At 42.8% G+C, this 22,500-nt stretch overlaps 1 protein-coding gene across 3 annotated transcripts in view; it reads right to left on the minus strand.

Moving 5' to 3' along the window:
* The window catches only part of LOC123513146, a 139,316-nt gene that overhangs the window by 30,999 nt on the left and 85,817 nt on the right, over positions 1-22,500 (minus strand). For all 3 annotated transcript variants that reach the window (XM_045270055.1, XM_045270053.1, XM_045270054.1), the window contains exon 4: positions 385-523. In XM_045270055.1, coding sequence (XP_045125990.1) covers positions 385-523 — 139 coding nt within the window. The remainder of the gene's footprint in view (positions 1-384; positions 524-22,500) is intronic.

A 22,500-nucleotide genomic window follows, 5' to 3' on the forward strand; every position in this document is an offset into this window, starting at 1 on the left:
CTGAAAGGACACCTGACGGGCCTGATTGTCCTCATATCAAATTTTACGACTAGTCCCACCTACCACATGAAACTTATATGACAAATTAACATTTCTTGCCATTCCTCAGGGAGTCAAGTAGAGTAATGCATGAAGCCGTCAGGCTTCTATGTGACTGTTTCCTGTATGAAACAATGAAAAAAAGAATGAACAAAGAAAAAGAGTGGAGAGGAGAGAATGCATAGTCACAGGCAGCTAAATACGTACAAATGAGTCACAGGGAAGCATTGCTAGGATTCACCGTTGCCACATCTCAAATTGTGAATGTTTCCCAAGCAGCAACATCCAACTCGCTTTTCCCCTTACATTTAAGTGAGGTAGACGCGCTGTTATCCATTCACTTACCCAAGCGGTCATTCCCTAAGGAGGTGGAAGCGTGTGTCTGGTTGTCTTGCGTTGCGTGGGTCTTGAGCTGATGCAGGTCACGCTGAGCTACCTGGCCCTTCAGATCTAGCAGCTGCCGCACCTCCTCGTCCAGACCCACCTGTGGGAGACACAATGTAGCAGTTACCGCTAGGATGAGTGTTGCCGAAAAATAAAAAAGTGCTTAGGTTTAGAGGATGATTTCAGAAGACATAACTGGCAGAAAAGGAATGGATAATGGGCCATTACAAATCTCTCGGTACTTGCTGCTTTTTTTTGATTCTTTAAACTGCTGCATGAAGTAAAACTTACTTCAAATTATCAAGGGCTTGATGATTGAGAGGGAAAATAAGGCTAACAAATTTGCACTTCTCCACACTAACTACAAATGGAAGAGATGGAATAACGCAGTGGAAATTTCAAAATGTACTGCCTAGAGTGGGATTGATGATTTTTCCGCTTATTACAGTAAATGTTGTGGTGTTGCTACACTCATTCGATGCTGAAGCCAACCATCAGTTTCGCTTTTTGTATCACGAATAACCGCACGAACAAAAAGTCAATGTGCAGCGTTGGTTAACAGGCAAGACCGCGAAGCCGGCTCCTCCCCCGCGGCGTAGGGATGACAGGACAGTGAGGGGCGCTACGCCACGCCAGGCGTCCTTAATTCATCAAATATTATGATCGTTTCTCTCAGGAAGGAGAAAAACATTTTGATGGAAGCGCGCGGCGATGACTCCCATCAGTGCCTCTTGTCTGGCCTCAATAGGGTCGTCAGCTTGTCTCTTTCCGGGGAATTAACTCACTGGTGCCGTGCTTGTCTCGCCTCACTCATCATTCACTGCTCCCCACTCCCTCCTCCCTGCTGTCCTTGTCGCCGCCGTTTGTCACCGTCAATTACCTGCCTCGTTCTATACGAACTCAGTTTCTCCATTCACTCCCGCCAAGGCTCCAAGATTCCATTGCTACATGAATCTAAGGCTCCTAGGCCATAAGGTTATTCAAGGTTGCATGGCCGCAAAGGTCCAGTTTTTCAATAAGACACTGCTCCAAAGTTTCTACATCCCTATGGTATAAGATTCCAAGGATACAATGTTCCCATGATTCTAGCGGTCCAATGCTTAATCACCTGCCATATTAACTGAATGTTCGAATTAACTACTATCTTCAGTTCTTTTAAGAATTATAATACTGTTACTGCCAGCAGCACTCAACCAACTTTCCCTCAGCATCCTCAGCATCAGCCTTGTCAGTGAGCGGCACCTTGCTGTATGCCTGGTAGAAAAGACTCTCCCACGGAGGAGGCCAGCACGGAGGCAGAGAGAGAGAGAGAGAGAGAGAGAGAGAGAGAGAGAGAGAGAGAGAGAGAGAGAGAGAGAGAGAGGGGGGGGGTTGAAGGGGCAGGACAAGAGGGGCACACTAGGAGGCTTCCACCACACACATGTCAGTTTCACGCTCGGCCAAGCAAGGCGAAGGGGTGGAACAGAAATTTTTCTTACAAATATTCTTTCTTTTCCGCTAGGCAAGTCTCGTAATGCCAGGATTAGTGAGCGGGGAAGCCTCGGTTGGGAGAACCTTGGGGGGACGCCTCAGGTGGAAGGAAATATTTTGTAAAGACAATGCGATTTGGGTCATGGGGTGAGGTGGCTGGTCGATGGCGCGGTGTGTTTGTTTGGATAACGGCAAGCTGGTGGTGTGCCACTGTTAGGAGGCGGAGGAGAAGACGAAAGGAGAATGAGAAGGAGGAGGAGGAGGAAAAAAACTATAACAGTAATAGAAGAACAAGCAGTAAAAGAGAAGAAAAAGCTCTTGCAAAAAAAAAAAAAAGAAAAAACAATAGAAGATGAAGAAGAGGAAGAACAAAAACAACAAAACAATGGATGCAGGAGAAAAGACATAAGAAAGGGAAAAAGTCGAAGATGGGAAAGAAAAAAAAAAAAAACTTTGAGGGGGAAGTTTGTGAAGAGCCCCATGGAGTTGGTGACGCAGGCGATCCTCTTAAGCGTGCGTGGTGCTCTGCCTTACAAAACTCTCACCGATATCAACTTTTATGAAGGAGTTGCAGCGACCAGCAACTTACGTGACGCGGTTTCTCGCCCTCTTTCATCTATTTATCTATTTTTATCATATGAGAAGGAATCTGGCCATGGACAGCAAATACAAAAAAAAGAAAGCCAGCTGAGGTGCCAGTCCCTAGAGGGAATGATCCAAAATTTCAAATCAAATAACTAACTTACAAAATAGTAACAGAAATAGTGGAATGAAGGCTAAAAGAGCAAGAAAAAAAAAAAAAGAAAAATAGAACAAAACCTACGTGGAACCGGTGACATGAGCGAGCAGGAGAAATATTGAGGAGCGAGGCAGACTGGCAGCGAGGGAGGCAAGGGGAGAAGCAACTGGTGGGCGGCTCGGCGGTGGAGGCAGCTGGCAGGGGGACGGGAGCCAACAGGTGGTTAAGTGAGTCACTGCAACAAGTTTCATCCCGACACTCTGACAATCACTCATCCTCTCATTCACTTAGTCACACACACACACACACACACACACACACACACACACACACACACACACACACCAGGTAGTGTAGTGGTTAGCACACTCGGCTCACAACCGAGAAGGCCCTGGTTCGAATCCCGGGCGCAGCGAGGCAAATGGGCAAGCTTTTTACTGTGTAATCCCTGTTTACCTAGCATCACATAGGTATGGGATGTACGAGTAACTCGAGGGGTTGTCGTCTCACTTTCCCGGTGTGTGGAGTGTGTTGTGGTCTCAGGCCTACCCGAAAATCGGTCTATGAGCACTGAGCTCGCTCCGTAATGGGGAAGGCTGGCTGGATGACTAGCAGACGACGACCGTGGTGAATTACACACACACACACACACACACACACACACACACACACACACACACACACACACACACAGAGGCCACACATTATGAGGCAAATGGGCAAGCCTCTTAATGTGTAGCCTCTGTTCATCTAGCAGTAAAATAGGTACGGGATGTAACTCGAGAGGTTGTGGCCTCGTTTTCCCGGTGTGTGGAGTGTGTTGTGGTCTTAGTCCTACCCGAAGATCGGTCTATGAGCTCTGAGCTCGCTCCTTAATGGGGAAGGCTGGCTGGGTAACCAGCAGGCGACCGTGAATACACATGTGTCTGAGGTAACCTTCGCCACCGCGACCTGTTCCCCTATAACGTACCGCCATCGCAAGGAGCCTACTCACTGTAACAAGCTGGTGCTTATCAGAACTCGCAACGACCGTTGTTCTCACTGGTCATGCTGACTGAATAACCACTGACGTCACTCGTAATTTCATTTGTCATTCTAATCGATTTTATCGTTTTATTTAAGTTTCAAAACTTTTCCTTTTTTTTTTAGTTATTCCAGAGAGAGAGAGAGAGAGAGAGAGAGAGAGAGAGAGAGAGAGAGAGAGAGAGAGAGAGAGAGGCGGTAAGGGATGGCCTGCCAGCCTCCAGACAGGGGACCTCCGGTGGCCAGCCAGCCTGTGGACGCGGGATAGACGAAGCTGAAGTAATGCGACCTTGTCTTGTGCACACTACCACCCTGCTCTCACCCGCCCTGCCCTCTCCCCTCTCACCCAGTCTGTCCTGTAGCTTCGTTACGTACCCGCAAGAGAACATCCACACCGGTAGTTTTGGTGTCGACGGCGGTGTTACGTTACTGTGTTGCATGCCTTCCCTGCGCACCACTTATCGATACTTCGTGCTCCCTTTGTTTGCATTTTTTAATATTGTTGCTTTGTTTTTATTTGCTTTTTCACCCATTGAGGATGATGAAAGAAGGAGAGTTGGAATGGAGAGCAATACTTTCTCTATGTGTGTGTGTGTGTGTGTGTGTGTGTGTGTGTGTGTGTGTGTGTGTGTGTGTGTGTGTGTGTGTGTGTGTATGTCACCACCACGGTCGTTTGCTGGTCACCCAGCCAGCCTTCTCCATTACAGAGCGAGCTCAGAGCTCATAGACCGATCTTCGGGTAGGACTAAGACCACAACACACTTCACACACCGGGATAGCAAAGCCACAACCCCTCGAGTTACATCCCGTACCTATTTGTTGCTAGGTGAGTAGGGGCTACACATTAAGAGACTTGCCCATTTGCCTCGCCACGCCTGGAACTCGAACCCAGGCCTTTTCGGTTGTGAGCCGAGCGTGCTAACCACTACACTACGCGGTGTGTGTGTATGTGTGTGTGTGTGTGTGTGTGTGTGTGTGTGTGTGTGTGTGTGTGTGTGTGTGTGTGTGTGTGTGTGTGTGTGTGTGTGTGTGTGTGTGTGTGTGTTTGGCCAGAGAATGAAACAAAATATATATATATATATATATATATATATATATATATATATATATATATATATATATATATATATATATATATATATATATATATATATATATATATATATATATGCCGTACGCTAGCATACCGAGGCAAATATTTTACAAACACAATCTGATCTAGAGCAAACGAAGTTAGTGGGATCCACCATCAACCGCTTCAGAAAACACAAGGCGAGCGAGTGAGCGGAGTCATGAAAAGGTTGTGTTGCAGTGTGTGAAGGAAGCTGCAGGGATTATGATGAGGATCGATCTTGAGAAGCCAAAGCAAACTGGTGGAGGTGAGGCACAATGCAAGACGTTAAGGTAAGGAAACACCAGCAGAGTTACGAATTTTCTAAGTTATTTTGGGCTTCATATTCTCTTTGGCGATTTGGCACCAATAGTTGTTTCCTTTGGACAGACCCTTTTCTATATCAAAATAACGAAATGAATTAACGATACCTTTCAAATGAACTATCAATCTTAAAAACTCAAAACTACCTATTCTGCTCCACGCGAGCCTGGCCACCTTTCCAACACCACCGGCAATGACGCCCTGACTTATTAAAACGCCTAATTATCGCACTAAAAAAGTACAGTTTTCATGGTACACTTTGCGACGAAATTACAAAACTTTCTTAATGGAGAGCTCGTGAAGATGAAGATGGGACATGAGCACCCATATGACAAAAGAACGTGAAATAAAGATGTGTGGTGGGGAGGAGAGAGGAACAGGGGATGCTGTGCAGAACACCATTATCCCGCCTCCTCTCTCTCTCTCTCTCTCTCTCTCTCTCTCTCTCTCTGTGTGTGTGTGTGTGTGTGTGTGTTTCACTGTTTGATCTGCTAAAGTTTCTGACGAGACAGCCAGACGTTACCCTACGGAACAAGCTCAGAGCTCATTATTTCCGATCTTCGGATAGGCCTGAGACCAGGCACACACCACACACCGGGACAACAAGGTCACAACTCCTCGATTTACATCCCGTACCTACTCACTGCTAGGTGAACAGGGGCTACACGTGAAAGGAGACACACCCAAATATCTCCACCCGGCCGGGGAATCGAACCCCGGTCCTCTGGCTTGTGAAGCCAGCGCTCTAACCACTGAGCTACCGGGCGCGCGCGCGTGTGTGTGTGTTTGATCTGCTGCAGTCTCTGACGAGACAGCCAGACGTTACCCTACGGAACGAGCTCAGAGCTCATTATTTCCGATCTTGGGATAGGTCTGAGACCAGGCACACATCACACACCGGGACAACAAGGTCACAACTCTTCGATTTACATCCCGTACCTACTCACTGCTAGGTGAACAGGGGCTACACGTGAAAGGAGACACACCCAAATATCTCCACCCGGCCGGGGTGTGTGTGTGTGTGTGTGTGTGTGTGTGTGTGTGTGTGTGTGTGTGTGTGTGTGTGTGTGTGTGTGTGTGAGTGAGTGTCAGAACCAGTCAGAGTTTACGGGCTGCCTTGCATCAGGAGGAATGTTTATGGCGGTAATATAATCACAGGAACGTCTTCCTCACCCTTCGTCAAATTCCACTGGAAAGAAAAGGAATTTCTGCCCAAAAATTGTCTCTTACGTAAGGGAGGTCGATGGCGGCGGGTCGTGACTGCCGGAGAGAAGAGGGGGGGGAGACAGACAGCAGATCAAGAGTGCCGGGACACAATGCCGAAGGGACAGTGCCTCAGGATAACAGACCTTATTATGAAACATTTCTGCGCCGCATCTCCACTACGTTCCGAAGACTCTAGTTGAAGTTACACTGGTTTCTAAGGGAGTTTTTCTTATAGCTTCACTAGCAGATTAACACGATTCCTACATTATCAGAAGAAACACTCTTAAGAGCTAGGTTAGTCATCTATGTGACCTTTGAATATCGTCTTGGTGGGAGGGCGAAAGGCTTCAGAATACAGTCTAAACAGCAAATATACTCAACTTGAATAATGTTTCCCAAGGTCTCCAGAGTGAAGAAAGAAGCCATACGGAGGAGAGAAAAGTGAGAAGGAAATTAAGGGAGCTGTGAGGAAAAATTGTCCAAGAAATTGCCAGCAAGGAATGGAGAGAGGACACCTGGCGACCTTGGTAATGGTGGTGGTGGTGGAGAGAGCAAAAGAGGAAAAGAGGAAAGAGAGTATCAGCCCCACGAGATCATTAGCGAGGGATAAGGGTGGTGAGGAGGACTCGCCGAACCAAATGTTGCAGTCTTGTGGTGCCTTACTATATACTCATAGATTCAAAGCGTGAAATCGGAGCCTTTTTGAAAAGTTTCTGTCCTAAATCCTCAAGGCAAGAAGTTGGACGTCCATCCTTGTGACAGGGTGAGGAAAGAACGCGTGCACTGATGGTGAGTAATTTAGAAAGCAAGGCGACTCAACATCGAGATTATATGATGCCACTACAAAAGGTTACAAGCCACTAAAATTTCGGTATGATAAAACGTCAGTAGTAAAATAAAGTTAAAGTTGAATAATAGTAATAATGATGCAATCAATAACAAAGATGGCAAAAATCACAAGAAGATCAGTCTTCTCCACTAACCTAATAATGAATAAAAATATAACTATAATATCAAATCAAGCAGTGTCTCCAGTGACGCAGAGTCTATTCCATTTATTTATCACTATAATTATGAACTTATTTTTCTATCTATCTTTTACTTTGCTTTATTATTTCTTATCTCATGTCCTAGTTATTGGTCCAGAAAGTTGTGCCTCTATCATCCTTATTATGTCCTCTCCACCCCATACATCACCCATGCTGTTAAGTTCCATACACCAATTAGGACACACACACACACACACAAACACACATACACACACACACACACACACACACACACACACACACACACACACACACACACACACACACACACACACACACACACACACACACACACACACACACACACACACACACACACACACACACAGTGCAATCTGGCCCGATCAGTTGCACGATGATGGTGTCTCGTTCTCTTGTTACAGAAAAACACTCTTTTCTCGGGTTTGTGAATTTATTGCCATAATTAAGTTACATATAACTTATTTTATCGCTACACACTGCTCCTGCTTTTTACTGTTTTCAAAATTACATGCATGCTTATTCTTTTCTCTTCACTCAGTTCACATCCTCAGGGTGAATGCCAATGATTCAGTAATAAGAGAAGTCATTAATAAGCTTTAATAATAGAAAATACTAAAAAAACTTATGTCTGAGGATGATGATGCAAAAAAAGGTAAGCATGCTTCGCATAATACCTAGGGACTATCTTTTTCGAACTCTCATGTGGCTTTATACTATTTCTTTTCTAGTTTATTGATATATTTTCACTTGTCACTGTTCAATACAACATTATCTACGCTTTCAGTTTCGCCACAGCTTGGAAACCTGATTGACTACTGCAGCTCTAGCCCGCCGAGCGCGTCACAGCACATGTAAAAAAAAAAAAAAAAAGTTCATTGCCGCACTGCCACTACTTACAAAAAAAAAAAAAAACATTCATTACTTTTCGTCGGTTTCTTTTAATTGTGGAAGTTACTGGCAAGCTTCATCCTAACGAAACACTTGCCTTGAGTCACACTGAGCCAAGCGGTGCAGTGGTCACGCCTCCACCATCTACTACTCGCCTGCTCGCCCACGCACACATCCAACAACCGTCTTTGGCATTCCCGTCCCCGCAGTGCTTACTCTGCCATAATAACCGGAAGGAAGGGGACGAAAAATGCTGCTTAATTTCCTGGAGAGACAAGGGGAGTTCCTTACCAACGCAAATAGACAAGCCAAGGGTGGCAAAGAAAAATACTGAATGGAATGAAATAATGATGATAAAGATTGAGACGATGACAGTTATTGTATTTCAAAGGGTGGGGGTGAAACAGAAAATTAATTTGTTCACAATTAATAAGGTGTGATAAATAAACCAAGTGTGGCAAAGGAAAATACTGAGCGCTTTGCTTTCATGATAAAAGCAAAGAAAAACAAAACAAAAGACAAAAAGGTTATATAGGAGAGTTAATGAGGTTAATTAATGTGTAGTTTTTTTTTATCTTTTTACTAGTATTGCTAAAAAATTTCCGACATAATTTTTTTTAAGGTAATTACATACATTCTACTAAATTTCTCGTATCATCACAAAAAAGATCTGGCTAAATCAAATTTTCTTTCAGTTAAATCTATTCTTACATCCACTACCTGATTTCTCACAAGTCATTCCACATTAGTAGGGAATTACCTCAGATAGATGAACAAGTGCATCACACGTCACTTCCAGATCTTGATGGAATTCACAAGTCTGGGAATGATTAAACACTTTTTGAGAAAAGTTGGAGATTTTTACGATTCACGTAAATTAATATGACGTTTCTTTCGTTGGTATTGTAAACCTCTCTTTTGAGGCCGTGTTTGGGCAGTCCGGTAGTGGTGAACCGTGGGCAGAAAGGCGGAGTGGCAATATTATATGTGAGATGACGTGGTGATATGGTGTGAGCCAGACGTTGTGTGTTTGGTAAGAATGTGTTAGGTATAGACAGCGAGGCGGAGTGGTGATGCGGTGATGTGGATGTGGCAATCAATGTGTGCGTGCTGAGAGTGAGGGAGATGTGTGAGCAGGGTAGTGATACGCACATTACTGCTTGGTGAATGTAAACGTAAAGGTAATAATCAGGAAATTAGTGTAAAATATTTATGGAACTTAGAAAAAAAAAACATATGGACAAGTTTATTGATGAGAAAGATACATTGGAGTTGACAAACTTGTTTTATAGAGACTACCACGTGTATGCCCGATGTCTTACTGCTACTTTCCCTATTTCATTATGTTTTATGACTGAATCGCTAAATTTTCAGGCCAGGTCACAAGTCACGAGCAAACTATAAATTTAAATCCGATGAAATTTCTCGGGCGGACTGCAATCCATGGTTGGTGGAGCGGAGCGAAAAACCAACACACTGTTCTTACGATCACGGGATGAATGATGTTGGGCGAACATTTCAGTGAGAATCCAATTTATTCTGGAGCATCTGGAGTGTGATTCTGATCCCTATGCCAGGTTTTACACGATTTAAATTTACAGTTTCGATAATCCTTCCTCCCTTCTCCCCTACCTCTCTCTCTCTCTCTCTCTCTCTCTCTCTCTCTCTCTCTCTCTCTCTCTCTCTCTCTCTCTCTCTCTCTCTCTCTCACACACACACACAAACAAACAAACACACACACACACACACACACACACACACACACACACACACACACACACACACACACACACACACACACACACACACACACACACACACACACAATTCTCGGTTGTATGCAATGAATAATTTCTCACACAAGCGAGCGATACGAAAACATCAGTAAATGATACATGTCCGCCTCCAACACACGTCAAAAGGCAGTTTATAAACATGCCGGAAATGGGACTCCTTACTGCGTTACTAGTCTCCATTCACCAAGGACGTAGCGCTGTATCACGCCACAACAAGGCTAATTAGTGCACTATTATCTGTACGGCAGCAGCAATCCTCGTCACATGAATATTATTCATACATAACTCAAGATCATATACTCAGTAAACAAATAACTAAGCTAACTTACCATTTGGTTGGTACGCATCATTCTCCACCACTCAACACAACATCAATAATGCAACTACATCATTAAAAAGCAAACGATCTATTCAATCTTCTCATTATTCACTTACCATCCTCCTAGTCTTTCTTCCAGTGTCCTTCACTCTTCAACTCTAAGATCTTACACTTACTTTTCATCGTCCTTCCATCTCTTCAACTTTCCCTCTTTCGCGCTTCCACTCTTCTTTCTCTTTTATCTTCACTAAAAGAATTGCGTCATTTGCAGCGCCTGAAAACTTTTCATGATAAAACTTGACAAATGGCTGAAGATGATGAGAATAACAGCAGGTAGTGAACAAGACTGCCTCACAAACAGTCCCATTGATTTGCATAACAACACATTCTTAAGTGTTGTGTTTTGACGTTTCACTGACAACAGATAATGCCGCATGTGAGCTTGATGATTTTTGGTTGCTTCCATTGTTTCTCTATGTATTTTGTGTTTCAATGATTGATTTATAGCAAAGTTAAAGGTGAGGGGCGCCGAGTTTTTCATATTACTCCAGTAATCTCTGTGTGTGTGCGTGTGTGTGTGTGTGTGTGTGTGTGTGTGTGTGTGTGTGTGTGTGTGTGTGTGTGTGTGTGTGTGTGTGTGTGTGTGTGAACGTAAATAGTATCAATGCAGCCACACTCAAGTAGTATGATCAGTAATGGACGATAACTGGCGCGGTCAAGCTTCATAGATTTGGATTTGAAAGAATAGACTGGAAAAATTGGATTCTCAAATATAACACAAAGATATTTCTCTTATTCCGTAGCATCACAGGGTAGAGTCACAAGAACAGTATATACACGTAGTTACATCACACACACACAGACAGACACACACACACACACACACACACACACACACACACACACACACACACACACACACACACACACACACACACACACACACACACACACACAATAACTTCAATCTCTTACACAGAACCAGATCCATCGCTTAGTCTACTGTCAAAGGGTAGAATCCTACAGAACAACATAGCAAAACCTCTATCACATTCTCCTCCAGGAAAGATCTCTCTTCACCTATACCGTCATAGAATAGACTCTACACCTCCTCTAACACAGACAACCTTACCTCGTCATCTTCACGACCCTCTTCTTATTCAGATTCTTCATGTGACTTTGCACCTTAACTGGATTCTCCTCAGCCGTCACTCGCAGACCTCGTTTGCATCTCCACCTCTGTCTGTCTCTGCCTCTCAGTCTCTTCCTATTCATTAGATTCCAGGGATTCTTTCATGTGTCACTTTCATTTTGTCTCATCTCGTCTCTCTCTCTCTCTCTCTCTCTCTCTCTCTCTCTCTCTCTCTCTCTCTCTCTCTCTCTCTCTCTCTCTCTCTGTTTGTTGCTAAAGGTCGGAGTGTAGTGACGCAATCCACTAATGCCTACTTTTTATCATTTAAGTGCTGTATTTTTACGCCAAAAAGTAAACAATAGGAAAAAAAGGCAGGATTGAGAGGCCAGAGGACTTGTAAGCATGTGTTGGTAAAATTATTATATAATGTTCAAATTCAAATTAATTTCTTTCTACTTCTATGTATAAATTTTGAATAATTTGTGTACTAACGTCTACACGTTTTTAGACTCTAATACTTCACTGGCCCCTATTTTTCTTCTTCCATCTTACATGAAAGCAACTATTTTCTGTAAAACTTTCAAGTTTCAACTACAGCAAAATACCACTATAACATAAATACCACATTGAAATTAAGAAAAATGCAGTAAAATACCGAATGATAATGATAAAACGTTAGGGATAAAACACACAGACTGGTTTGCTGACAACAGTACACACCTCAGTTTTCATTTGCATTGTACTGCCGATCACTTGAGCCATATGATTAATACTAGGGAAAGACGGAGAGACAGAATGATGGAGAGCAAATAGCGAGATTGGTTTAGATGAAAAAAAAAAAAAGGGAAGGCAAGGCGAAGAAGTAAAGTATTACAACGAAGAAAAAGGAAATGCGATGTGATTGCGTTAGGTGTGCAAGTAACAGCTCTTGTTGCAAGACGCTGAGAGAAGCTGCTAAACTTCGTTACCAATGTGGGAGAGTGGGAGTGTTCTAGAGAGATGAGAAGTGAAAGTAAATCTAGGCAAGGAAGGTAAGGTGCGAGAGGCGTGACAGTCTGTTGTGTTCTACCACTCTGTCTTTCCTCCAATGCCGATACGGTTGTACTAAAATCGAGCAGTTTTAGCAAGATTATAATAGACAATATCATAAATTTGTCTGAATATATATGATCTAAAATGTCAAGCGATGAAAAGTGAGATCCAGATTTGCCACTATTCAATCCTTCTTCTAATGTTTATAGTTAGGTTTGTAAAATATTTGTTACAATCGTCCACAAAGGTAAAGGTGAGTCACCCACATACTTGAGAAACATTCTATCCATGACTTTCAAAATATCATCACTGTCCAATCCCTGCATGGAATGCCGCCTGTCAAATTGTTCCCACGCCAATAACCTGTTCGCCCACTGCACTGTTTTTTCTTTGCGTCACAAATCCCTAAAAAAAAATAATAATAATGAAAAAAAGAAAAAAAATGTAAAGGAATAAAAATAAAAGGTCGTCACCCACATCCAGGGAAGCATTCAAACTTGGAAACGTGATGGAAATAACTCGAATTTGAGCATCACCTCTTCCCAAATCGTTGCACACTTACACTGCAGCCAATGTCTATTAAAAAAATCAATACAAGGAAAATTACTACCGAGTAAAACGATACAAAGGATGACGAGTGTTCACTGTGAAATGATAGTTAAGGTTTTGAATTTACACTCCTTGAAAAAGCATGGGTTAAGAGGGTATCTTCTAGACTCAAGAGGACGTTTACGTAGTAGTATAAAGGACATAACAATGGTGATAAAGCAAAACCTCAATTTCAGGATTCAAGACAGGATAATCAATAAAAGGTAAATGATTAATAAAGTTAAATTTATGAAAAGATTTGAAGAAATTATTTTTCAAGTGATTCGTCTGTTAAAGGAAAAGACTCATAAATCAGGTTGTAAATATTGAGTCATTAGGAAACTTTTAAAGACAACGAATTTATGGATGATGATGGCGGGAATTATGTTTGATACGAGACCACCAAATGTAAGAATGATAACTTCTTGCAGCTTCCCTTATTATGTTCTCTTATGTCCCTGTATCTAGACTGCAGCTGGCGCGGGGATCTATCGTCCATTACGCTTATCTACATTCTTAAATCAACAAGACCCGCACTTCATATTCACATCATGGAGGTGTGGTGGTGGTGGTCTCAATGCGACTCTCTTTCCTCTCAACTTTAACCCCAAAATCAGCAAGTTCAGTCCCTCGATCACGTCCCACGCCTCCACGCCCCTATTGATTCTCTCTCTGTTCACACTTTTATTCTTGGCCACCAACACACTGCCAAGCTCACACTTCGGTGGCACACACAGTAGCAGCAACAGTAGTAGTAGTAGTAGTAGTAGTAGTAGTAGTAGTAGTAGTAGTAGTAGTAGTAGCAGTAGTTTAATGACAACAGTTTTAAAATACAATTTACCTCAGGTGTTATATATCAACACACACACACACACACACACACACACACACACACACACACACACACACACACACACACACACACACACACACACACACACACACACACACACATATACACTTCTTTACACCACATGATATTGTTTCCTGTTAAAATGTTCGCCGCTTAACAATGGAAATTAGAGCTTAAGAACATAAGGGAAGCTGCGGGAAGGCACCAGGTCCATATGTGGCAGTTCTTTGTGGTGCTAACCATCGTAGGGACCACAGCTCCACAGCACGTCACCCTCTCAGCTTCTCCCCGCCAGATGCTACGCCCAGGTAACAGCTGGCGCTCCTAATGCAAGTCTGTCCTGCTGGCGTGGCTGTGATATCGGGGCGGTTTCAGCAAATGGTTTCCAGTAGTTATTGATCGACCCAGAACTACTCGATACATGATGCTCGCGTGGGACTTTACAATCCTATCTTCTCCGTTAGTACTTAGTGTGGTTTAGCTTTGCAACTTTCTCATAAGGCATTCCTTTGTTACATCCCATACGCTACAAGTAAACCGGCTTAACGAGTGGGTAGATTCGCCAGAGGGACGGGCTGCCAGGAGGGATTTCCACCCTGCCTGGGAGAACACGGGGAGCACCTGACAGCAGCAAGGACTGGTGGGGATGGTGGTGGTGGTGGGAAAAGATTGGAATAGAGCACGCGCGCTCGGGCGAGCCCGTCTCTGTGCACATATATATGTGTGTGTGTGTGTGTGTGTGTGTGTGTGTGTGTGTGTGTAATTCACCTCACCTCGGTCTCCTTCTGGTCACCCAGCCAGTCTTCCTCATTACGGAGCGAGCTCAGAGCTCATAGACCGATCTTCGGGTAGGACTGAGACCACAACACACTCCACACACCGGGAAAGCGAGGCCACAACCCCTCGAATTACATCCCATACTTATTTACTGCTAGGTGAACAGGGGCTACACATTAAGAGGCTTGCCCATTTGCCTCGCCGCGCCGTGTGTGTGTGTGTGTGTGTGTGTGTGTGTGTGTGTTTCACAGTTTGATCTGCTGCAATCTCTGACGAGACAGCCAGACGTTACCCTACGGAGCGAGCTCAGAGCTCATTATTTCCGATCTTCGGATAGGCCTGAGACCAGGCACACACCACACACCATGCAGGACAACAAGGTCACAACTCCTCGATTTACATCCCGTACCAACTCACTGCTAGGTGAACAGCGGCTATACGTGAAAGGAGACACACCCAAATATCTCCACCTGGCCGGGGAATCGAACCCCGGTCCTCTGGCTTGTGAAGCCAGCGCTCTAACCACTGAGCTACCGGGCGTGTGTGTGTGTGTGTGTGTGTGTGTGTGTGTATGTATGTGTGTGTGTGTGTGTGTGTGTGTGTGTGTGTGTGTGTGTGTGTGTGTGTGTGTGTGTGTGTGTGTGTGTGTGTGTGTATACCTAGTTGTATTTACCTAGTTGTGGTTTTACAGGGCCTGGGCTTTATGCTCGTGTGGCCCCGTCTCCATATCTAAACTTATCCATTTTTTTCTTTAAAACTATGCACACTCGTTGCTGACACCACTTCCTCACTCAAACTGTTCCAAGTCTCAACACATCTTTGCGGGAAACTATTTTTTAACATCTCTCAGACATCTTCCCTTCCTCAGTTTCTTACTATGCGATCTTGAGCTTCTAATGTGTGTGTGTATGTGTGTGTGTGTGTGTGTGTGTGTGTGTGTGTGTGTGTGTGTGTGTGTGTGTGTGTGTGTGAGAGAGAAAGAGAGAGAGAGAGAGAGAGAGAGAGAGAGAGAGAGAGAGAGAGAGAGAGAGAGAGAGAGAGAGAGAGAGAGAGAGAGAGAGAGAGAGAGAGAGAGAGAGAGAGAGAGAGAGAGAGAGAGAGAGAGAGAGAGAGAGAGAGAGAGAGAGAGCATTATATACCCCATAAATAAATTATTCATGTGACAATATCTTCACCTCCTGCCTCTCCTTCTTTTTTTCTTTCATCGAATTGTTAATATTTGGATAGAGCTTCGTTCAGAAATCGTAAACAATAGTTAGTTATATTGCATCAGTCAAAATAAAAAAAATATAAATATTTTAAAACAAGTTCTTTCCTTGTCGAATAACACACGTTAACTTAAAACACATACCGATATTACTGCTTTGCGTAATTTTTTTCCGACAGACATGTGGAGATATCTGCAGGATGTATAGTAAAATTTATTTTCATCCTTTCCCGTGAAAATTCCGTGTTAGTTTTCAGTTCACTATCCCTCTACTCATTCTCGCTCTCTCTTTCTTCCACCTTCTCATCTTCATTCTCTCCACTTTTCTATTCTTCATATTGTCTTTCCTTTTCATCCTCATCTTCCTCTCTCCACCCCTTTCCTTTCCTCATTTCAACTTCAAAAACATCTCTTCCCTTCCCTTCCCGTGCCGTGCCTTGCCTTGCCATGCCTTTCCTGGCTTGCGTCTTTGTCACCCCCCAAAACACAGCTCGGTTTCCTGGCAAGCAATCTCAGCTGAGGCCGCTCTCAGCCTACCAAGGCTTCCCATACCTGCCTGAAGGGATACTGCTAATCGCCCTGCACGCCTCGTCTCCAGCCCGCAGCGAGGGGTATGAAAGGAAGGGGCGGAGCCGTTCAGTGTTATTGGGAATAGGCTTCTTAAAGATAGCACTTTTGCCGATGCTTGGGAGAATAAGGACGAGTGATTATGTAGTGCTGGAAACAGAGGAAATAAAGAAAGAAGAGCAGTTCAGTAAGGTAGAGGATGTTAGGTTTCCTTGGCATAACACTTTTTATTATCTCCTGTTGGGAAATTACCGGTGGTAAGGACGCTGGAGCAGTCTCGGAACGAAGCTCTCACATGGTCATTATCTCAACTATTCACGTTTTATTTTGAAATGTGTGGAATACTTTTTATGTAATGGTCTGTAATCAAGGACAACAAAAAAGGCGAAAAAAGACCCACTGAATGTGCCACTCTTTAAGGCGCCAAGTCACCAAACTGCGAAGAGGATCTGGCTAGATAGACCTGAATAGTGATGAATAGAATCGGAGTAACATTCTTCACTTACTTATACTGTGTTGAGTGTTTTTACTTTGCGATATTGAGACACTTCGGTGGTCAGGCATTGCGAAGGAATTGTCTCATGACGTGTCTAGAATAGGTAGAATTCTTCACTTGCCTCGTACTGAGAAAGTTTAAGTCTTCTGGTATGCTTAGATTACATAGTTTGTCTGGATTAGCAAGGAAACCGTCACTAGATATGAAGACTTCAAAGAGAAAAAGTATAACAGATTGTAGGAGAGAGTGGACGATTACACGATTACTAGCACCGTGTTTAGCGTTCCTCCGCAGTGTTCAAAACTCTGGCATGTTAACAATATCTACCTTCTCTGGAATGGAGAGCAAACTGTACATAGAGAAAACATAAAAGAGACTTAAAATGAGATATACAAGTGGGTTATGGTGGGTAGTAGTAGTAGTAAGTAAATAAATAATAGTAGTAGTAGTATTAGGAGTAGTAGTGTTCATAGTAATGTTAGTAGTAATAGTTTTAGTAGTAATGTTGGTGGTAGCAGCAGCAGCAGCAGCAGCAGCAGCAGCAGTAGTAGTAGTAGCACTAGTAATAGTAGTAGTAGTAGTAGTAGTAGTAGTAGTAGTAGTAGTAGTAGTAGTTGAACATATGGTACATATAAACACGATCTACACAAGTTTCCTACGTCCAGCAACTCACAAAGCTACAATCTGTCGAGCCAAAACTCCCTTGAAAAACAAATAAAACAATAAAAAAATGCAACTTTTACAATTCTACAATAGGAACATAAGAACGAACATTAGTGAATTTCCACGAAACCATCAGATTTACTAGTGGCAATCCCTCTATGAAACACATTCTCACTCATGCTAGAATCCGTGTCTTAGGTGACGCTATTACGATGTTGAGTCTGCGCACCAAGGAGTAATTTCTGTGAGCGGACACAACAGGAAGACAGGAACACGTAATAGTTTCAAGGAGTATTATTGACGTGTAATTGAGATTAATTTACTGTCTATTAGGTTCATTATAACGGTCTTGTTCCATTGTTCCGCACAGCATTTTGATCTAGGTGTGTGTGTGTGTTTCACTGTTTGATCTGCTGCAGTCTCTGACGAGACAGCCAGACGTTACCCTACGGAGCGAGCTCAGAGCTCATTATTTCCGATCTTCGGATAGGCCTGAGACCAGGCACACAACACACACCGGGACAACAAGGTCACAACTCCTCGATTTACATCCCGAACCTACTCACTGCTAGGTGAACATGGGCTACACGTGAAAGGAGACACACCCAAATATCTCCACCCGGCCGGGGAATCGAACCCCGGTTTTCTGGCTTGTGAAGCCAGCGCTCTAACCACTGAGCTACTGGGCCGTGTGTGTGTGTGTGTGTGTGTGTGTGTGTGTGTGTGTGTGTGTGTGTGTGTGTGTGTGTCTTTTCTTTGTTTGCTATCATTCAGTCTCTCTCTCTCTCTCTCTCTCTCTCTCTCTCTCTCTCTCTCTCTCTCTCTCTCTCTCTCTCTCTCTCTCTCTCTCTCTCTCTCTCTCTCTCTCTCTCTCTCTCTCTCTCTCTCTTTCTCTCTCTCTCTCTCCACTTCCCTTTCCGCAGCTCTCACTCCAAATATTTTCCACAGTAGTAGTTTTCCTTCCCTCGGGTGAGAGACTTCGCTGTGAACTATTTCTAGGTGTGAGCGACGAACTTTAAATGATTATGTAACCCACTCATTTCTGTCTATCTGTCTACCTATCTGTCTGTATATCTGTATAGATTCTTGCAGGTTACCTAATTTTATTTTATTATGTTGTTATTTTCTGTCTATTCTTAAGTCTCCTCTTTTTCACTCACTTAGCATTCACTCAGTTCTTCACATCTAAGCTAACCATTTTGTTTGATCGTTTTTGTTGTCCTTGGCCAGTTCTTCTTCTCCTACATGAGAAAAAATAAATCCTTCATTCGCTTAAGTCTTATAGAAACTATTTTACTAATTTCTTTAGGAACACATACAATAAAGTGTAACATAAGCTTATATTGACACAGCTAATAATATAATCTATTCGAATTTGAATTTTGAATAATTCTCTCTCTCTCTCTCTCTCTCTCTCTCTCTCTCTCTCTCTCTCTCTCTCTCTCTCTCTTTCAGAGTGGCGTACAAAAGGGCAAGGAAAAAATTGAACACTGCACAATTGTCAGGAGAGGAAGACTCAGGGAGGCCCAAAAGGAAGCTGCACATGGTAGCGAAGAAGATGCCGAGGAGGAGGAGGAAAACTAGAGTAAGAATAAAGTCAATTAGTGTTGAGAAATGGAGAGTAGAATGAACGCACTCACTCTCACTAACTTACACACACGCACACATGCACACACGCACGCACGCACACATGCACGCACGCACGTGGTGTGTGTGTGTGTGTGTGTGTGTGTGTGTGTGTGTGCGGTAAATACAACTAGGTATACACACACACACACACACACACACACACACACACACACGGCCCGGTAGCTCAGTGGTTAGAGCGCTGGCTTCACAAGCCAGAGGACCGGGGTTCGATTCCCCGGCCGGGAGGAGATATTTGGGTGTGTCTCCTTTCACGTGTAGCCCCTGTTCACCTAGCAGTGAGTAGGTACGGGATGTAAATCGAGGAGTTGTGACCTCGTTGTCCCGGTGTGTGGTGTGTGTGCCTGGTCTCAGGCCTATCCGAAGATCGGAAATAATGAGCTCTGAGCTCGTTCCGTAGGGTAACGTCTGCAGCAGATCAAATAGTGAATTACACACACACACACACACACACACACACCACCATGAGAGAGAGAGAGAGATTGAAATTAGTTGTTTATTTCCTCTCTCTCTCTCTCTCTCTCTCTCTCTCTCTCTCTCTCTCTCTCTCTCTCTCAGACCTAACTGACGACAGGAAATGAAAATAAGAGTAGCAGATTCTTCAGTTATGCACAACAAACGTAATAGCCACAGAGAAGAAAAGTAATATAGGGAAGTAAAAACATATTACTCGCATTCCAGCTCCCAGCGTGCTCACCGACAGCCCCAGCGTTGTGTCACCCTGCGACCTTACCGCAACACATATCACGGGAAGCCAACACACTCACTTCTGCGGAGGAGAGAGACAAAGATTAGAAGTGTGGACGTGTGAGTAGGTGGTTAAACAATAATAACAATGATATCATCAACACAAAAAAAACTCATAACGAGAAAGTAAGTCTGTACGGTGATGAAAGGCGCCCTCGCGTTGACGGATGGAGAGACAGATGGAGAACCGCGTTCCTTCCTCGAGGCAGCGAGACCCGAGCTGGTTGTGAATGACAGGGAGGCACGGAGGCAGACAAAGGCGGTGTTATTTCTGCCCCATTCGCACTCCTCTACAAGTCGACAGTAGTACAAGTATTTGCACCAGTTTAACGGTTTATTGAGAAAAGTGATTAATAGATCAACGTGTGATCATCGGTACTTCTTTTTTAGAACTGTAAGATTCGTATATCTATTATTTTTCTAACATTATCGAAGAACAGCATTCCAGAGTCTAAAGAAAATATCAAGTCTTTAACCAAGGGGTTGTCAACATTTTCCTTACAGACTCTGTTCAGAACTCAATCCTTGGTCACCCACAGCAGATAAAATGTACTGTAGTGTATAAATGGTTATAGTTGTAGTATCCCACAAAACATCATCATCACATAATTAGCGTTAATGAAGCCCTAAGTTAATCAGTTAGCTGACAGACAATCAATTACAAACTTTAGTAGGGCGGTGATTGACCCTCGATAATACAAAATCAATGGACGGGTCGTGTCGCCTAAACTTGTCACTAGTTAACCTCCCTAAGTCTCCGCGCCTCCCTTGGGGCACGCTGGAACCCTGCCATACGTGACCCATCACTTTGGCTGCCATCCACCTCATAACTATATCATAAGTATGTGCATATATATATATATATATATATATATATATATATATATATATATATATATATATATATATATATATATATATATATATATATATATATATATATATATATATATATATATATATATATATATATTTCATGAAATGGGGCAAACCCAATTCATGAAATGAACCTAACCTAACCTAACCTAACCTGACCTAACCTAACCTAACCTAACCATTTCATGAAATGGCCTCTCCATTGCACATTTCATGAATTGGGTTAGGTTAGGTTAGGTTAGGTTAGGTTAGGTTAGGTTAGGTTAGGATAGGTTAGGTTAGGTTAGGTTAGGTTCATTTCATGAATTGGGTTTGCCCATTTCATGAAATGGGCAATTTCACAAACGGGGTGTAACATATATATATATATATATATATATATATATATATATATATATATATATATATATATATATATATATATATATATATATATATATATATATATATATATATATATATATATATATATATATATATATATATATATATATATATATATATATATATATATATATATATATATATATATATATATATATATATATATATATATATATATATATATATATATATATATATATATATATATATATATATATATATATATATATATATATATATATATATATATATATATATATATATATATATATATATATATATATATATATATATATATATATATATATATATATATATATATATATATATATATATATATATATATATATATATATATATATATATATATATTTAGCGATGGTGGTGACGATGTATTAATGGTGGTGGTGGTGGTGGCGATGGTCGTGGCGATGATGGTGGTGGTGGTGGGAGGTATTCTTGGTGGTAGTAGTGGTGGTGGTGGTGGTGGCGGCAGGTATTCTTGTTAGTGGTAGTAGTAGTGGTACTGGTGGTGGTAGTAGTAGTGCTGGTGATGGTGGTGGTAATGGTGATAGGGTGGTGGTGATGTTAGTGTCAATGGTGGTGGTGATTGTCGTGACGATGATGGTGGCAATGGGGGTAATGATGGTCGCTGTGGTGGTGACGGTGGTGGTTGGGCTGGTGGTGGTGGTGGTGGTGGTGGTAGTAATGATGACAAACATGAATTATCTGTGGTGTCTCTCTAATCTTTCCCTGGTGGAGTAATCAAGGCAGCCTGCAGATTGAATCCGCCCACACGCCTGAAGTGTGGTGGCAGGGGAAGTGAAACAGGAGGAGGCAGACAGGCAGACAGACTGGCTGGCAGGGAAGAAAACAACAGGCAGAGAGAAAGGCAGTCAGTCATGCAGGTAGGCAGACAGATAGACAGACAGGCAGGCAGTGAGGGAAGGTCAGTCACCCCGAGGTAAGCGTTCATTTTCCCATCACCGCAGTAAATGTAAGGCCTTGCAGTCCACAAGGTAAAGGCAGCTACACTTAATTCACCTTTGCCTGTGCCACTCTTGACACGCCGTTTCATGCTTGCTTGGACAGCTTTGAACTTTTATTTTTGACTAAGCAATTGTTTTGCTTGTATTAAATGTGTTAACTCTTAATGTCTACTACTATTAGTCAGCACACACGGCTCACAACTGAGAATGTG

This window comes from Portunus trituberculatus, chromosome 35, assembly GCF_017591435.1.
Source record: "Portunus trituberculatus isolate SZX2019 chromosome 35, ASM1759143v1, whole genome shotgun sequence".
Classification (NCBI taxonomy): Eukaryota; Metazoa; Arthropoda; class Malacostraca; order Decapoda; family Portunidae; genus Portunus; species Portunus trituberculatus.